The sequence below is a fragment of the Ammospiza caudacuta genome, chromosome 4 (genome assembly GCF_027887145.1).
Source record: "Ammospiza caudacuta isolate bAmmCau1 chromosome 4, bAmmCau1.pri, whole genome shotgun sequence".
Classification (NCBI taxonomy): domain Eukaryota; kingdom Metazoa; phylum Chordata; class Aves; order Passeriformes; family Passerellidae; genus Ammospiza; species Ammospiza caudacuta.
In genome coordinates, this window is record NC_080596.1 from 26202830 (window position 1) to 26218404 (window position 15575).

The window sequence follows — 15575 nt, forward strand, 5'->3', positions numbered from 1 at the left end:
TGAAGATGATGGCTCTGGCTGCCCTGGAGGTACCCTGAGCTCGTGAGCTGCTCTGGATTTCCAATCCTTTTTCTGCCCTGCAGTGTAGCTAACAGTCACCATCACTGGGAATGGAGACTCAGGAATGAGTCAGGCACAGGACTGCCAACACAGAGACCTCCTCCTCATCCTCTCATCGCATTTCCTCACTGGCCAAGGCTGCTGCTCTGCTGGGTAGCAAGTTATCCACAGTGACTCTGCTTGGGAGGGAAAGCCATCCCTAATACAGAATTAGAGGAACTGTACAAGAGAGAACCAAAGAAAATGCTCCTTTGGCCGTGGTTATTGGCTAATTTCAATAGAAAAGTATTTTCACCATATCACACTAATCCAAGGTTTCTGCTTCCTTAGTCTGCTCTGAGCAATTGTGCTCTGCACATGCAGTTTATCCAAGATTCCCATCTTGAAAACCAGTTAGCTCATATAGTGTGAAACTGGATAAAATCCTTAAGGTTTGTTCCAAAAATTAAATGCTAAGTAACTGATACTCTTGCTCTATGTACTGCCCCACGCACAGCTTTAAAGAAGGCAGGGTAGGCAGGCAAGACTGACTTGTACATGGTAAAACTGTCAGGCTGCCTTTAAGCTGGGACAAGTGCAATCCTGGTGTGCTCCATCTGAGCTGGTACCTTCTCCAACTTCCTTCTACCTCTAACTGCAAAACCTTTGCCTGGCCTTTCCTACACAGCCCACATCATAAACTTAAAGTAAATCCCCAGCCCTTGAGCTTGGCTTTCCACAGGGTTTGGGTTTCAAACAAAGGAATGTCCTCTTAGGACATTTTGGTATTTAAATATTGCAGCTTCTACAGAACAGACATCTTTTCTAACCAGCTGCTTCCATGAAGATGTTTCCAAAAGCATTCGAGAATCCTGTAATTTGTTTAAATGGTACAATCTGAACCCAGGAACCTGAAAGTCAAGAAAGAGTCAATGCAATACAGGATCTCAAAGGGTTAAGCTGTGACTGGTCTTGGTACTTCTCACTTGGTGACAATAAATTTTATCACTCCTCATACTTACTCTAAAAGAAGGAAGAAGCAACTAAAATGAAGCTAAAACTTGGATCAACGGCAGGGAACGATGAGACACTGGAGAAGTGAACAAACCCACAGCAAGCAATGCCAATTCACTGGCATTTCATCACTGTTCTCCATCTTACATCAGGAACAACAACTTAAAGTAAATTTAACACGGCTGCTTCCGTGTGGCAGAGGAACACCTCTCACCCGACAAAATAAATGCAAAACAACTTGTGCTATATTTTGTGAAAAAAAAGAAGTCTCAAGCCCCTCTTTTTTCCTAAAAGCCTACCTTAGAAAATGCCCTTCTCTGGGAAGCAGCACGGGCTGCTGTGCCAGGAGAGGAGGACACTGCCTGTGGCTGAGGAGGCTGTGGGCAGCACCAGGCACAGAACCAGCATAGCAGTTAAAGGCACCATGGTGGAAGATGACAGCAAGGACCAGTGTGCTCAGTGCATGACAACATCAGCCTTTTGTGCTGCAAACACCTGAAACCCTTGCAGGAGCAGCTGTATTTAATCATCAAAGTATCAATCTGATTAACCACTTGCTACATTGGGAATTCAACTATTTCATATTTGCACAGTTTCTTAAAAACCAAGGAAAAAGTGCTATAAATAAGTTTGTCGTTTAGTACTTTACAAGTTTTTAAAAAATTAGCAATGCAAGTTTTAGAATAATTTTTGCCAAGCCTTGGCAAATACTGCCAGAAAATCTGAAGAATCTAGACAGAAATACTGCAGAAAACCTAAAGCTTCAGAGTGATTTCTGAAATATTTTTTTTAATTCAGCTCCCATATGTTGCTGCAACCTTTTAAGCCGTGCTTCTGCCAGGCTCAGGAAGTTACTGCCTCTGAAAGCATTTAGGAGAAGGCAAACAGCCCTTGTTGATCTACTTCTCCTACCTCCACTTCAGGTCAAAATAGCAAAAAACCCGCACACATTTATTTAAGCAACACCAAGGTAATGCAGGAAAGCCACAGCTACTGGCACTGGAAAGGGAAGCTAACTGCATTTTGCACTCAGGCTCAAAATAATAGTGCAGAAGCCAAGGATTAGCACAAACAAGAGCTGTGAGATGTGGGTGTGGAACGCACCTTCGGAATCATCGCGCAATTGCTCCACCACATCTGTCAAATCCTCCCAAGAGTCTTTGCAAACAGCAAAAGGAAAGGAAAAGAAAGAAAAACGTCATGCAAGCCGTGATCTAAAGGAAAGATTCAAAATCAAGGTGTAAGAAAAGCATAACTGAAAGGGAGATTTGCATCATACAAGACTTAATTCATAGTGGCAAGAGATCTGCAAGTCAAAAAGGTTCATTAGTCTGCACAAAGCAATAGAGCAAAGCATTTTTCTCCCAGAGTCAGACCAGGGCAGGCTTCCGAAAAGCTGCAGAAGTTTTGTTTCTGCATTAACACAAGCAAAATTTTTGTAAAGCACATCCTAAAAAGAAAAGCAACAAAAGCATTACTTTATTTATAAGATAAAAGCACTAAACTTGTGATACTTATGCAATGTCAGCTTTTCCTTCAATTTCCTCACATCCAGCCGCAAGAGGAGCTGCTGGCAGGGACACAGCCACACGTGGGAAGCAGGCACGTTCAGGGAAAACACACACTGAGGTCATTTTAGAGGTTCAGCAGAGCCTAAACTCTGTTATGACCCTCACCCCAAATGACAGATCCCGCAGAGGCGACCCAGCCGAGCCCTACATGGGTCCCAGGCTGATGACGATCCCCAAGGCCTCAGTCAGGGGAGCACCTCTCTCCTTGGCGGGGCCAGGGAGGTATCCTGGGAGAGGAGCAGGCAGGACAAGGAGAACTGGTTTCAGCACGCCCACCAAGTCCCTGCTCCAAACTCAGAGAGCCGAGCCAGACAAAGCCCCGGACCCTGGACACTGTTGGCTCCCTACTTACGCACTCGCGCTCCCCAGCGCTAACCCGCCATCGGCACAACGTCCAAAGCCCGGCAGAACTCCGGCCCCTTCCCCAGCCAACTGTGCCGACGATCTGAGCAAAGTCCGGAGGCTGCCCGGCCCTCCTCCCTCCCACACAGCGCCCGCCGGGAGCCCCAGCGCCGGAGCTGAGCCCAGAGCTGAGCCCCGTGTGCTGCACGGCGCTGCCCGGCGGGCCCCGCAGCCTCACACTGCGCTACGGAGACCGAGCCCCAGCGCTGCCCTGGGGATGAGCGCTGCTGCAGGAGCAACAAGCACCGTCCCTGCAGCAAACCCCTGGTGTCTAAAGCCAAAGCCCGGGTGCTGCTCTCCCCCACGTGCCACAGTGATGGCTGCTGGTCTTTCATGACAGGTGCTGCAGCTTCCCAAGGGCCAGGAGACTGAATCTCACTGCAGTGCACCAGTCCCTGACGCTTCCAGGGACCCCGGCACTCAGATCCAGATGTTGATCATCCCGGAATCCCTCCCTGCACCCAGTAAGGGAAGCCACACACCACCACTGCAAGGTCTTTTATCTAAAATTGGGAGGTTGGATTTTTTTCTTAACCCAAAGCAGGGAAGAACATACAATCATACAATAGGGAAGTCTTCTACAGGGAAGAACATACAATCAAAACCAGATTTATCAGTACCTGGGTAACAGGCACTGAGACAACTGACAGGCTTAATTTCATCTTTCTCATTTATTTTTAACCCTTAGCAAGTAACCCACGTGAAGCTCCCAGAGAAATATCCAGAGGAGTCACAAATATTTTCTTCTCTTCTATCTCTACAAGCCATAAACCTGTCTTCCTCCTAGCAGGAACTGCATGAATTTAAACTGGTACTATGGCATTTGCATAGGTTTAGAGGCAAAAGCACACACTTAATTAGCACTTTCTTTCCTATTTTCATTCATTCTACATGCATCTAGCTGCACTTTGCATAGAGCTCATCTCTTTCACCTTGTGTATTTTCCCACTTGTCTGGAAATTCCACCAAGCAACAGTGGGGGAGGAAAAACATCTTCCCACAGAACAACAAAGACCTGAAATTCTATAGTTTCCATGGTCTTTTGGGGAAAAAAACTCAATACTTTTGATTATGATGGAAAGTATTTAATTCACTATGTAGGAAGTTTAGATAACAGGATAATCAAGGCTTTTAAGTCTCCATAACACAATTAACTCATTCCAACCAGATTCCCAGGAAAATTAGTATTATGGAACTGAATATCCCATTGGAATGAACACTCAAGCCAGTTCTTCAGGAAGGGACCGGAGAACTTGTCTCTAATACATTAATCACAAAAATCCCATCTGTTATTTGGACAACAGAGGGGTTTGCAGTCACTCTCTTGGCTGACACAGCAGCAGTATCTCACTGAAGGAGAGGCAATACTTTCCCAAGCCAAAGAAAGCTTTTACAAGTAAATCCTGAGAGAATGGAACAGCATCAAAATTATTTCACAATGCTGCTCAACATTTACTTTGTTTTTAAGGGTTGAAGTTATTGGGCTAAAATAGAGGTGGGAGTCTAAGCCTTTCTGAACTAATGAACATCATCTCACACACAGCCTCTGGATATCAAGTTCCTCCAAAGACAGATTAAATAAAATTACAGAATCACAAACTGCCTTAGGTTGGAAGGGACTTTGACATTCATCCCATTCAACACCCCCTGCCTCTGTCCCCTGCATGGACAGGGACACCTTCCCCTATTCCAGGTTGCTCTAAGCCCCAACCTGGCCTTGGACACTTCCTGGGATGAGGCAGCCACAGCTTCTCTGGGAAACCTGTGCCAGGGCCTTACCTGGGAAGCGTTTGTTCCATCAGGAAAAAAAGGTCACACATTTTTCAATAGGTCAGGACTTCTAAAATTATTTTTAAGTACAGAAATTTTAAACAAACTCATGGGGAGAGACTGAGCCATCAGTAAAATAACCTAAAAAAACCCAAAGCATCAGTTTTGGGAAATGAAAACTGAACTTGATACAGAAAGTCCTGAGTGATGCTGCCCAGTCAGCCCTGCTGCTGGGAAAGCCTTGGCCCAAATCTGGAGAAATATTCCTTTATTATGAAAGGGGCACCTCTGGTAGCATTACTACACTTGAATTGCATTCTGATATTCTTTACCTTAGGAATATGTTGAACAGCAAATAAAGAGGCCAAGGGAGAAAATTAGATAGATGCTGTTCATGTTATGGGAGGTACACAACTAATTCTTTCAGGTTAGGTTTGCCAACATGATGGATCACTAATTGTTAACAAAGAAAAGGGATCTGCAAAGGGTTTCAGCATCATACTCTTAACACCCTGCAAGCCCAAAATCGGGGAAGTCACGGGCTGTCTGCAGCCTGGAATGCTAGGAACCATCTACTCAGGACAAAAAACCATTTCTTTTAAAACCCCCTGCACAAACATTCCTTCTCTAAATAAACACATATACACAGAAAGCCTTGCCTACAGAAGAAAAGAGCAGTCTAAGATCTGCCAGAAATCAGAAGGAAATAAAGAAGTACAGACAATTTGGAAATTCCCAGCCCACTCTCCATTACACCTATGGGACAAACAAACAGCCATGTGCATCACATGAAGTCACAGCTTAATCCCACCCTGAGTCTTACTCCCATCCACACATGATTGCCATCAAATAATCACCTGATTTCTCTATGTTGCTGCTGTATGGAATGTTTCTGCACAACCAGCCTGTTTTCAGAGGGAAACACATGACTAACTGCTACGGGAAATTTCTCACCCTATGTTAGTCCTTGACAGTTTACACCAAGAAAATAAAAGCCCAAACCCTTGGGGTTTTTTCCCCATCTTTCACTTCCCAGTTCAGCTGACACCCAAGTGGTTTCCCTGCAGCACTTGTGACTCGCCACCTCTGAGGGACAGAATCCTGCCCCAAGCTCCCCAGCTCTGACTTCAGTTAGACTGACACAGCTTAAAAGAGCAAAGAAAATAACTCTTAAGAGTAATTTCTGCATTGAAGTCTGGATTACATGACCTAACTGCTATTCCCAAGATTTATAACCACAAACACACTGTAATTCATCTAACTTGCATTTACTGACTTCACATTTCTTCTGTTAAATCACGTCTCCAGCTCCTTCAAACTTCTCATCTATTTAGGGGTTTCTATCACCAGATGCGTTTTAAGAGGCTTTTTGCAAATACAGTCATCTCACATGGGTTTCTGTCCACATCTGAAAGGATCTTGCCACTCCCAGTACAATTCAGATTTATTTTCTAATGGGAAAGGCCCAAGGGACAGAAAAATCCCACCTCTCCCATGATTTTACTGTTACTATTCCACACTACTGGAGAAACCCTAAACCCAGGTTAACTGTTGCCAGTTAGCACAACAAAAGCATTATCAGTAAGGTTATGCTGCTTCCCTACATCATTTTGAGGTACGAAAAACACTTGGATAGAAAATGGAGAAAAAAGGTAAAATCTGACTGATGATTCAGTAATCAGTGCAACAGATTAATGGGCAGGAGGTTTTAAGAACATTTGCTTTTCCTGAAGATGTCTGTAACTTCTTGTCAGGGCATTCTACACAAGCACATGCCAGAAACTAAAACTTTAAAATTACTGGTCAAAAAAGAAGAAAAAAATCTGACATTAGCTTCTGCCCTATAGAAAAGATAATTTCATCTTCACATATTATAAATTCTAATTCCAATTGCTGCTCGTAGTGCAAATCGAGGAGGATTAATAAAGAGAGGAATACTGTAATTCCTCAAAGTTCTCTCAAGTTAGCACATGTATTCCTTCTGGATGCTACTACAAGGTGATCTCACGAGGACAAAAATTTCCACAGCCCTTATTGTGAAGCTCCTCATGATTATTCAAGATAGAAATTTAACATCCAGTTAAACAGCCTAAAAAAAAGCCATTTTGTGGAACTTCTCCCCACAGCTGAGAGCAGTGTTCAATGCCATCCATACACACACTCTGTTCAACATTAAACAGAATTACAGTCCAGGTGGTTTTTACCTCCATCCCTAAAGCTGACTCCAAGACCATCACACGCACTGCAAGCAAACAAAGTTAACAACCACCAATGTCACATTTAATTCTGAGGGGCCTGCAGAGGACAGTAAGGTTCTAAGAGTCTTATTAAGAATACAGCCTGTTTTAAAATATTAGTTCTTTCTCTAATCCAAGCAGCTTTACAGTAAGCAGCAGAATCTGCTTATTTTCATATACACACAGAATTGTTTCAACCAACTGAAAAAGCATATTAATTGCTTTTATTGTTAAATTGAGTGGCCATGCTACAGGTTATATGGAACATACCCAGTTGCAAGCAACTCAGTACCTGCTGTTTTTAATTTGAAGAAAAGTTTTGCTTAGCTGTTCTCAAGCTCCAGCTCTGTGCAGACTGGAATTGTTGTGACTGAAGGCAGGATGGTTGCTCGAGGGCTGGGGGCACAGCAGATCACAGGGTGAAGAGAGGCCAGGGACAAAACTCTCCAGAAGCAGCAAGAGCTGAGGGACAGCAAATGGAAGGCTTCAAATCTTAATCCAAGAAGCTGTTTGATTTGGTACTTAGTGCAACATATATTTTACATCTCTTGATTTCTAAGGAGAAAACTGTCCCTCTTTGTTATGCTTTGGAAGAATTCCACAGCTTGTTTTTTCCTTCTTCATAATGCCTACCTTTGCACATCAGTTTTGTTTTTGGAGACACTCCCAGGGACACAAGCCCACGCTCCTGTCCCCCTGACCTGTGCACACCCTGCAGGCACAGCAGCAGTGCTGATGCAGGAGCACCAGACCAAACACCAGGATACAGCTGTGTCAGCTTTCCTATTGTCAACGCTCTTCCTGACCTTCTCTGTTCAAAATACAGCTTGGAACTAAATACACTCCCAAACAGCCAACCAGCAACCTTCATTTACCAGGAAGGTTGTTACAGTGCTGCTCTTTTGCATTTATTTTTGATACTTGACTGTAATTACACCTTGAAAAACACAGGAGTGAGACCAAGGAAGGTCTCAGTGTAACACACAAGAACATGGGAATTGGAAGACAACTGAATTCCTGCTCACCCAGTACTCACCTCCCTGAAGCCCTGGGATATGCTTCAGAGGGAATGCTAAATTTCTCCCTTTGAAACTTCTGTCTGGTATCCCACTGCGTGACTAAGTACTTGGCAAGCCAAATCCAAACCCAAGGGCTACTGTCACTGAAAGAAGCTGTCAAATGGAAATGAAATTATCCCTTGGAAATTAAAGCTTAAATCCCCACCACAATTTCACTTGCCTTATTCAGCAAGACAATATAAGACACTGCTGACTTAACTAGGTAGCATCAAACAGACCAAGCCAGACTGCTTGGTGGAGCGGCATTTCAGGAGTTACTGGAAAAGGGTCAGGCATAAGAAGCTGGGGCCTCCTTGCTCTAAAACCAAAAGGTGCATCCAGCAAGGGCACTCAGAACCTCAGCATCTGCAGAAACTCATCACCTCTCCTTCTTCCCCATTTTTTATTGGCAGAGCACTGCACAGATGTCCTGTCAGGCTTTTAGTCCTCAGTGCATTCAATCCTTGTCCTCCTATTAAACTGTTTATCAACCCAAAATCCTTTTTCCAGGGGAAAGCAAGATGTGCTACATCCCCACGTTTCAGGCTTCCAAGCCATTACGAACAGCAGCACGCTCATCAGAGGCGAGCTGGGGCACTGTGATGGCATCGTCACCTGACAATGGGCACCGCTGCGTAATCGCTGGGGCTTTCCAAATACTCCCCACGACCGGGCACACGCTGCGGTCCCCCGGTACCAGCCGGCTGCTCACTAACACAGCTATCAGCCCCGGGTTAAGGGCAAAATCATGATTAAACGGTCTCACCGAGCACACACCACGGTTTTCTTCCTTCCTGAGATACACAAACTCGATACAGCTAAAAAGAGAATGCATCACCAATCCGCCTTAAAGGGCTGGGTTACAAATTCGGAGGGCAATCTGAAGCAGCAGCCTGGCTCTCTGCTGTGCCCACGGCTGTCCAGGCTCCGCAGGCAGGACACGAGCGTGTGGTCCCGGAGACGCCCCCTCCCAAGCGGTGCAGCGCCGGAACAAAGCCGGCCCAGGGCTCCCGGGGCACAGCCGGACCGTACCTTCGTGGGTAGGCTCGGGGTCGGGTGTCAGCGAGATGTCATCCAGCTCGCGCAAGCACAGCCACTCTCCATCCATGGACACGCGGAATTTGCAAAGGTAGATGGTCTCCATGGCAGCCTGAGTGATCTTGTCTGTGGTGGGGGTTGGCATGTCGCTTTGAGGCGTCAGAGCAGACATGATGACTCAGCTGGTACAACAACAACGGGGGCAAAATAAGGACTAAAAACAAAACCTTTCTGAAGAAGAAAATCAGAAATACCTTGCGATTAAAGGACAGATTGCTCAGGATCACAGAGGCTGCTCTGGCCTTTTCATAGATCAAGCAAGGTAAAAACGCTGCTCCTTCCCGCTTAGCTCTGCCTCCCTCCTTTCCACCGACTGCCGTCGTTCTCCAGCTATTGCTAGAGGCTATTGATCCTCAGCATCCACAAAAACCTGGCTTCTCCACCAGAGGCAGCAGGGAAAAACAAGTAAAAAATAAAAAGAAAAAAATAAAGAGGCAGCAGAATCAAAAAACAGTGTCTTCCTCTGGTGATGACCCCAGAAAAAAAAACAAAGGACGAGCGGAGAGGCAGTGTCCCGGTGGGCGAGCGGCGAGCGCTGCTCCCGTCTCCCGTCGCAGCCCGGCAGCGAGTGCCGCCGGGATTGGCTGTGCGCAGGGAGCAGGGTGGCGACCAAAATGGCTGACTAATGAACAGAGCTGGAAATCCAGGCTCATGTGATCGCCTGCGATTCCCAGGATGCTGCCGAGACGCTGCTGATGCGGGGCCGGCAGTCAGGCGCTCCTGGGCACAGCAGCTCCCGGCCCGGCTCTGCCAGCCCGCTGGGGAGCGAGCGCAGCACCGCCGCACCCCCACCCATCGCCCCCGGAATACAAAGGAGCAGCGCCAGCAATACAAAGGCACATCTGTATTCCGCTCACATCCCTGCATGCCACTACAGGAATTCAATCGGCATCTTTGTTTTCACGGGAGGTGTGCAAGGCGCAGTTTGGTTTTTATTCGCGGGGGCACCTTGGAGCTAGAATTTCCCACATACAAAAAAATGTTAGGATGGATTTATTGTCTCAGGGAGGAAGGAAAAAATTATCTGGCTCTAAGCACTCCAGTGACTGAGGATGAAGCTCTTTTAAGCAGGGCATGTGCACATGGGAGGACAATAAAGGAGAACACCACCAACACCATGACCCAATCTTATACTTTAAAAATCTCCCCTGAAAATTGTGCTGCTCAGCTGAGGCTGACAAAGAAATATTATTACTCAGCAGGAAGAGAAACAGGCTTCCAGGCTCTCAACAATAATATAATGATAGTATTTTATAATAACACCACCACATTCCCTGTCCCTTCCTGACTGGCTGAACCTCACCTGCATCCCCAACCCACAGGGTCCTGGTGCTGGGGGACAGGAGGGTTCCCAAAGTCGCTAGTGTCACCACCCACTTCAACAACTCTATCAGGCACTAATAAATGAGCTTATCCGACTTCATTCCTGTGTGGCTCCAATGTATTTGGGGAGAGCAGATGTGTAACACCCATCTGAAATGGACAGACAGTCAGCCTTGGAGAAGGCTGGCACCAGAACAATATATTGATAACACATGCACAATGTACAGGACCTTGATTACTCTCCCTGCTTTTTGTTCCCCTAACAAATACTCAGAGGGAAGCACATGTTTCTTGGGGATGTGAAATGCCAAAACAGAATGGTGGATACAGAATTCAGCATGCCAATGCAGACAGCTGTCAGGAGAAAATGGCACCATCATGTACATAAAACTGGGCAAGAGGATTAAGTGCTGCTATTTTTGACTGGCAAGAGGAAGCAGTTACTTTTGGTGAAAACTTCCCGCTCAGTGCAGCGCATTTTGACTCAGCAGCTCTTTCCCCATTAGGCCAAACCCAAGCAAGCACCAGGCAGCCTGTTCTGCCAGCGACGCAAAGGGCAATTATCTCACACAAAACAAGAATTACTATTGTTTCTTCTCCCCAACAGAACAGAGTTCATAAAGCGTGCTGACAGCATCTTAACTCCTATATTTATATACCCTTTCAGCAGTCACCGCCTCTAGCTGCAGCACCCACATCGCACCACCCCAAATTCTCAACAGTGACAGGGCCACGTACCAACTGCTACAGAACAGCTGCTGGCCCTGGCTAACCATTGGACAGGGTCTAAACAAACGGCACATGCTCAAAACAAACCCTTTAGAATCAACATAAGCTATTGCTCACGTTATTATCCAACACATCTCACTACAGAGAGTTTAATTTCTTTGTTTTCAAAGCAATTAGAAATATCAAAGCACTGGGTGTAGCTCCCATTTCACAACACGGGTGTTCAGCTGAACTCAGCACAGGCAAGTGCCCTGCACATCAGGATCACAGGGAAGGTCTGCTAAAAAATCGGGAACCATTCAACTTCCACTGGTTTGCTTTTAACACGCTGAAAGAACAGAAGCCAGTAATTGCCTTCCAGCTGAAGGGAAGTTCTATTTTCAGGCTCCTTTATGCAATGATCCTGCTGCAAGTACTCCACAGAGATATTTAAAGTACTAGGAAAATGTTCCTAAACTTTGACTTATTTCCAAAGACCAAAAAAAACCCCAAAAAAACCCCAAACAGGAGGCGTTTAACTTATGACTTTTTATCTTTTTATCACCACCTGAAAACCATAAGACAAGCTTTTCCCTATCCCCATCCTGTGCCCTAAAGTGATTAAAAGCAACAAACCATGTCATGAAGAAGCAAAAGAAAGGTATCAAATGTAATGTTCCCATAAAACCTTTCATAAAACTACCAGGCAACTCAAGGGCACCTGATAAGGCTCCATCAGGGTTCCAGGATGGTCATGGACCAGGAAAACCCCAATCACAGATAAATGCAGAGGAGGTTCTTCAGGATGAACCACTTTCTCCATCTCAAACCAGTCAGGCAGCCTTGACTGGTCCTACAAACCCTCCTGTGAGCTACACTTTGGCACAAGCCCTTAAAGGCTTTGGCTAGATTGCAAAACACAGCAGGAGGCTGCCAAAACATTTTTAAGATTAAATAATCACACGCTGACAGCAGTGGAATTTTCAGACCAATTACCTGAACACCAAGCACTCCCTCAGCCACCAGTATTTGGGAGGTCAGCTGTACTGCAAAGTACTTGGAGTTTCAAAGCTGAATGAATTAGAATAATCTACACAAAGAAACCCAAACAAATTGCCAAAGCACCCTCAGGACTCCAGGGAGCATCTTTGGGTGCATTTCTATTTTCAGGGCCTGCACAGGAGCAACCCGTGCTTCCATCATTAGGATAAAGATTTCCCCCATCACTGCATAGAGATTGCAAAGCAAGAAGGACAAAGCCATCTCTGACATGGAATGTAATCTAAAAAGATAAAATTAGCAACACAGCATCTACACAGCAAAGTCTGCTTCTGACTCTTTTGCCAGGACAGATATGCACATTAGCTCAAATACCAGCTACTCCCAACCCTACAAGCTCAAACAGGAATGGGCAAAAGGAGGTTTAACAATCCAAAAACCAGTAACAATTTCTTAATTAAGAAGTGACAAATTTTTCTTTACCTACTGTGAAACACGGAGATATTATTTAGGGATTAAAGTAACTCTCATAATTGAAGAAAATGGAAGGAAAAGTCTACTTCAAGTATCATGTTATTGAGTAGGCTTTCAGTGAGAACAAGCAAAGGTCTGGGGTTTGGTTTAAGGTTTTTTTAAGGACTGCCTAATCTAGTTGCTTTTATTCTGTTCTAAGGTTTTGCTGCAGGTCAGCATGTTTAAGTACATCACCTTGTTCCTTCTGTCTGGAGCCACCTGTAACAAGTAAGCAGGTGCTGCTGCCATGAAGAGCTTTTGCAGTCTCCTTCCATAAGCAGCTCTGGCCTTCACCTGATGTTTGGAATCAGGTGAGAATACAACAGAATAGTTTAAGGATTGAGTTGTAGCAGGGAAAAAAAAGACTTGAAACAAACCTCCAAAATATTGTGAAATACTTTTTGGTGTAGTGGCCACTGCCTCCCTGTAACACTTTGCAGCAGAACTGCTCCTGCTGCTCTGTGGGAACAAATGAAAGATGCTCTTAGAAATGTGAGAACTGGAAAAAAAAAAAAAAAAAAAAAAAAAAAAAAAAAAAAAAAAAACCCACAAAAAAACCACAGCAAGAAAAAAAGAAATGGTGGGAAAAAGTGATTTACTGAATTTACTGACAGAGTTTGCCCCAGAAGACAGAGTTCAAGACACCATGCAAATACATGCTGATTCCTGCTGCCTCCAGACACTGCATCAGTCAGCCCCTGAGCAAGCTGTGACACTGGATACTGCACAGGCAGCTCCACCTCCATGGCTCACAAAAACAAGGGAACTTTTATATGCATCTTGTAAAGGTTTCTCACAAAGCTTACCTGAACAATCACTGCAGAATAAGGCTGACACAAGATAAAGCATTTCTCAACCACTGAGCTTCTCCACCAAGTCCCTGCACACAAATGTGCTCATCTCAATGCTTCAGTTTCCCCAACGTCCAGATAAGAGCTCCTCACAAAGTTTGAACAGCTACAATTAAACATTTTTCTCTAAGTCTTCTTTTCTATCAGAAGTAGCTCAAGCCCTTGCATGCATATCACAGGGTTTACCATGGGTAAAGATCTCCTGATTAGGGAAAAATTACAAGTAAAACTGAAGGTTTTGAAAGGGGCCTGTCATTCCAAATAATTTTACATAGAGGGACTTTGGACATAAGTTGGCAGTCACAGACAGTCCTTCATAGAGCTCAGAGCAAAGTCACGGCATTTCACCTCCTCTTGGCATTACAGACATGGACTTCTTACCTCACTGGTTCTAGCTCTGCTGAGTAATGCCTTCAAGCACATCAGCTTCCAAAGGAGAAAATCCAAACAAATCAGCTCCTGAGTGAGCGAATGCTCACCTGGGACAGGAGGTGACAAAGCAAAGGCCAAAAGCTCGGTCACACACACTCTTGGCAGCAGCCCAGAGGATGAAGCTGCTGGTTATTTTTAGGATGGATGGAAAAGAGAAGATCTCTTCTGTATGCACCCATATGTGTATTTCTTATTTGATTTTAAAATACACCCAAGTACTTCAGAGTACTCCAGCTTCCACAAATACACCACAAGAACATCATAAAGAATCTTACAAAGGAGAACACTATTTGTCACCCAACACGCCCCACACAGCGATGCACTTCAGCCTCTTCAGGGTCTCCAGCGCGCAGTGCCCTCGCTACAGATTTATTTTCCGCACCAACACCAGGAGGAAACCCGAGAGGGTGTTCCCCAGTCCCTAAACTACATCCCGCGTGTCCAGGACAGCCTGTTGGATTTCCAAGGGCGGCACCGATGCTCCTCAAAGGGCTCTCTGTGGGGCTGGTTTTGCTGAGCTGCTGGGCCAGCACGGCTCACGTGCCGCCCCCCCAACCGCCTCCTTCCGAGCCCCCCGCCCTTCCCACCGCCGGGAGCAGCCGCGTCCCCCCCGCAGCCCCGGGGTCACGGGCAGCTTTGGGGCGGCTGCCCCGAGCCCGGGCGCGCCCGTAGCTGCGAGCGCCGCACCGCTCGGGGCAGCGGCGCTCCGGGAGGGCAGCGGCGCCCAGGGACCCCCGGCCCGCCGCCCACCCCGCCTCGATGGACGCTCCCGGCCCGGGAGCAGCCCCGTGGTACTCACGGGCTCCGTCCGGTCCCGGGTAGCTCAGCACCAGCACGGGCAGCTCGGCCCCGCCGCGGGGCGCCGGGGGTCTCCACAGCCCGGGCGGCGCGGCCGCGGCGCCGCCTCCATGGCCGGGGTAGAGGAGGAAGAACGGCGGCGAGGCAGGGCGCGCCTCCTCCTCCTCCTCCGCCGCTGCCGCCGCCTCCCCGGGCTCGGGCCGCCGCTCCATGCCGGGGGGCAGCTCCGCTTCGGCCCCGTCCCGGGAACTTTCCGCCGGTGGCGCTGCCCGCTCCGCCTCCGCCATCGCCGCCCCAGCCCCCGCCCCGCCCCGGCCGAGAAGCGCCGCGGCCGCCCCAGCCTCCGCCCCCGGGGCTCCCCCCGCACCGCCGGTGACAGCCGCCACCCTCCGATGGTGCAGGGGCTCTTACCCGTGAAACGAAGCCGGGGCACCATCTCCTGCCTCCCCTTGGCTTTCCCCGGCGTGAGAACTCATGGACAGCTGCGTTTTGAGATCCTGGGACAAAAGGGGACAAAGTCCAAGTATATTCTTTAGTATTACAACTGCCAAATACAGCGTGCTACTGGGAATTTCACTTGGGACAGTCTTTCAGAAGATAAGGCAATTAATGTGGATTGTGGTGCTGTCAGCAGGCAGGAAGCACAGAAATCTGCCAGTTTTTAAAGATCACCCAGCCTTCTGTGCACTTGGGTTAAACTGAAACACATTGCTGGTTTCTTTTTAAATCTCACATTAAAATTGCAAAAGCAAAGCTGTAAAG

At 46.8% G+C, this 15575-nt stretch overlaps 1 protein-coding gene across 5 annotated transcripts in view; it reads right to left on the minus strand.

Moving 5' to 3' along the window:
• The window catches only part of RUFY3 (RUN and FYVE domain containing 3), a 30918-nt gene extending 15873 nt beyond the window's left edge, over positions 1 to 15045 (minus strand). For 2 of the 5 annotated variants that reach the window (XM_058803239.1, XM_058803241.1), the window contains exon 1: positions 14815 to 15045. In XM_058803239.1, coding sequence (XP_058659222.1) covers positions 14815 to 15025 — 211 coding nt within the window. In that variant the 5' untranslated portion in view covers positions 15026 to 15045. Of the gene's footprint in view, positions 1 to 2157; positions 2212 to 9123; positions 9734 to 14814 lie in introns of those variants that run through there. The other 3 variants (XM_058803240.1, XM_058803244.1, XM_058803242.1) reach the window with 2 other exon arrangements.
• Positions 15046 to 15575: the final 530 nt, after the last annotated feature.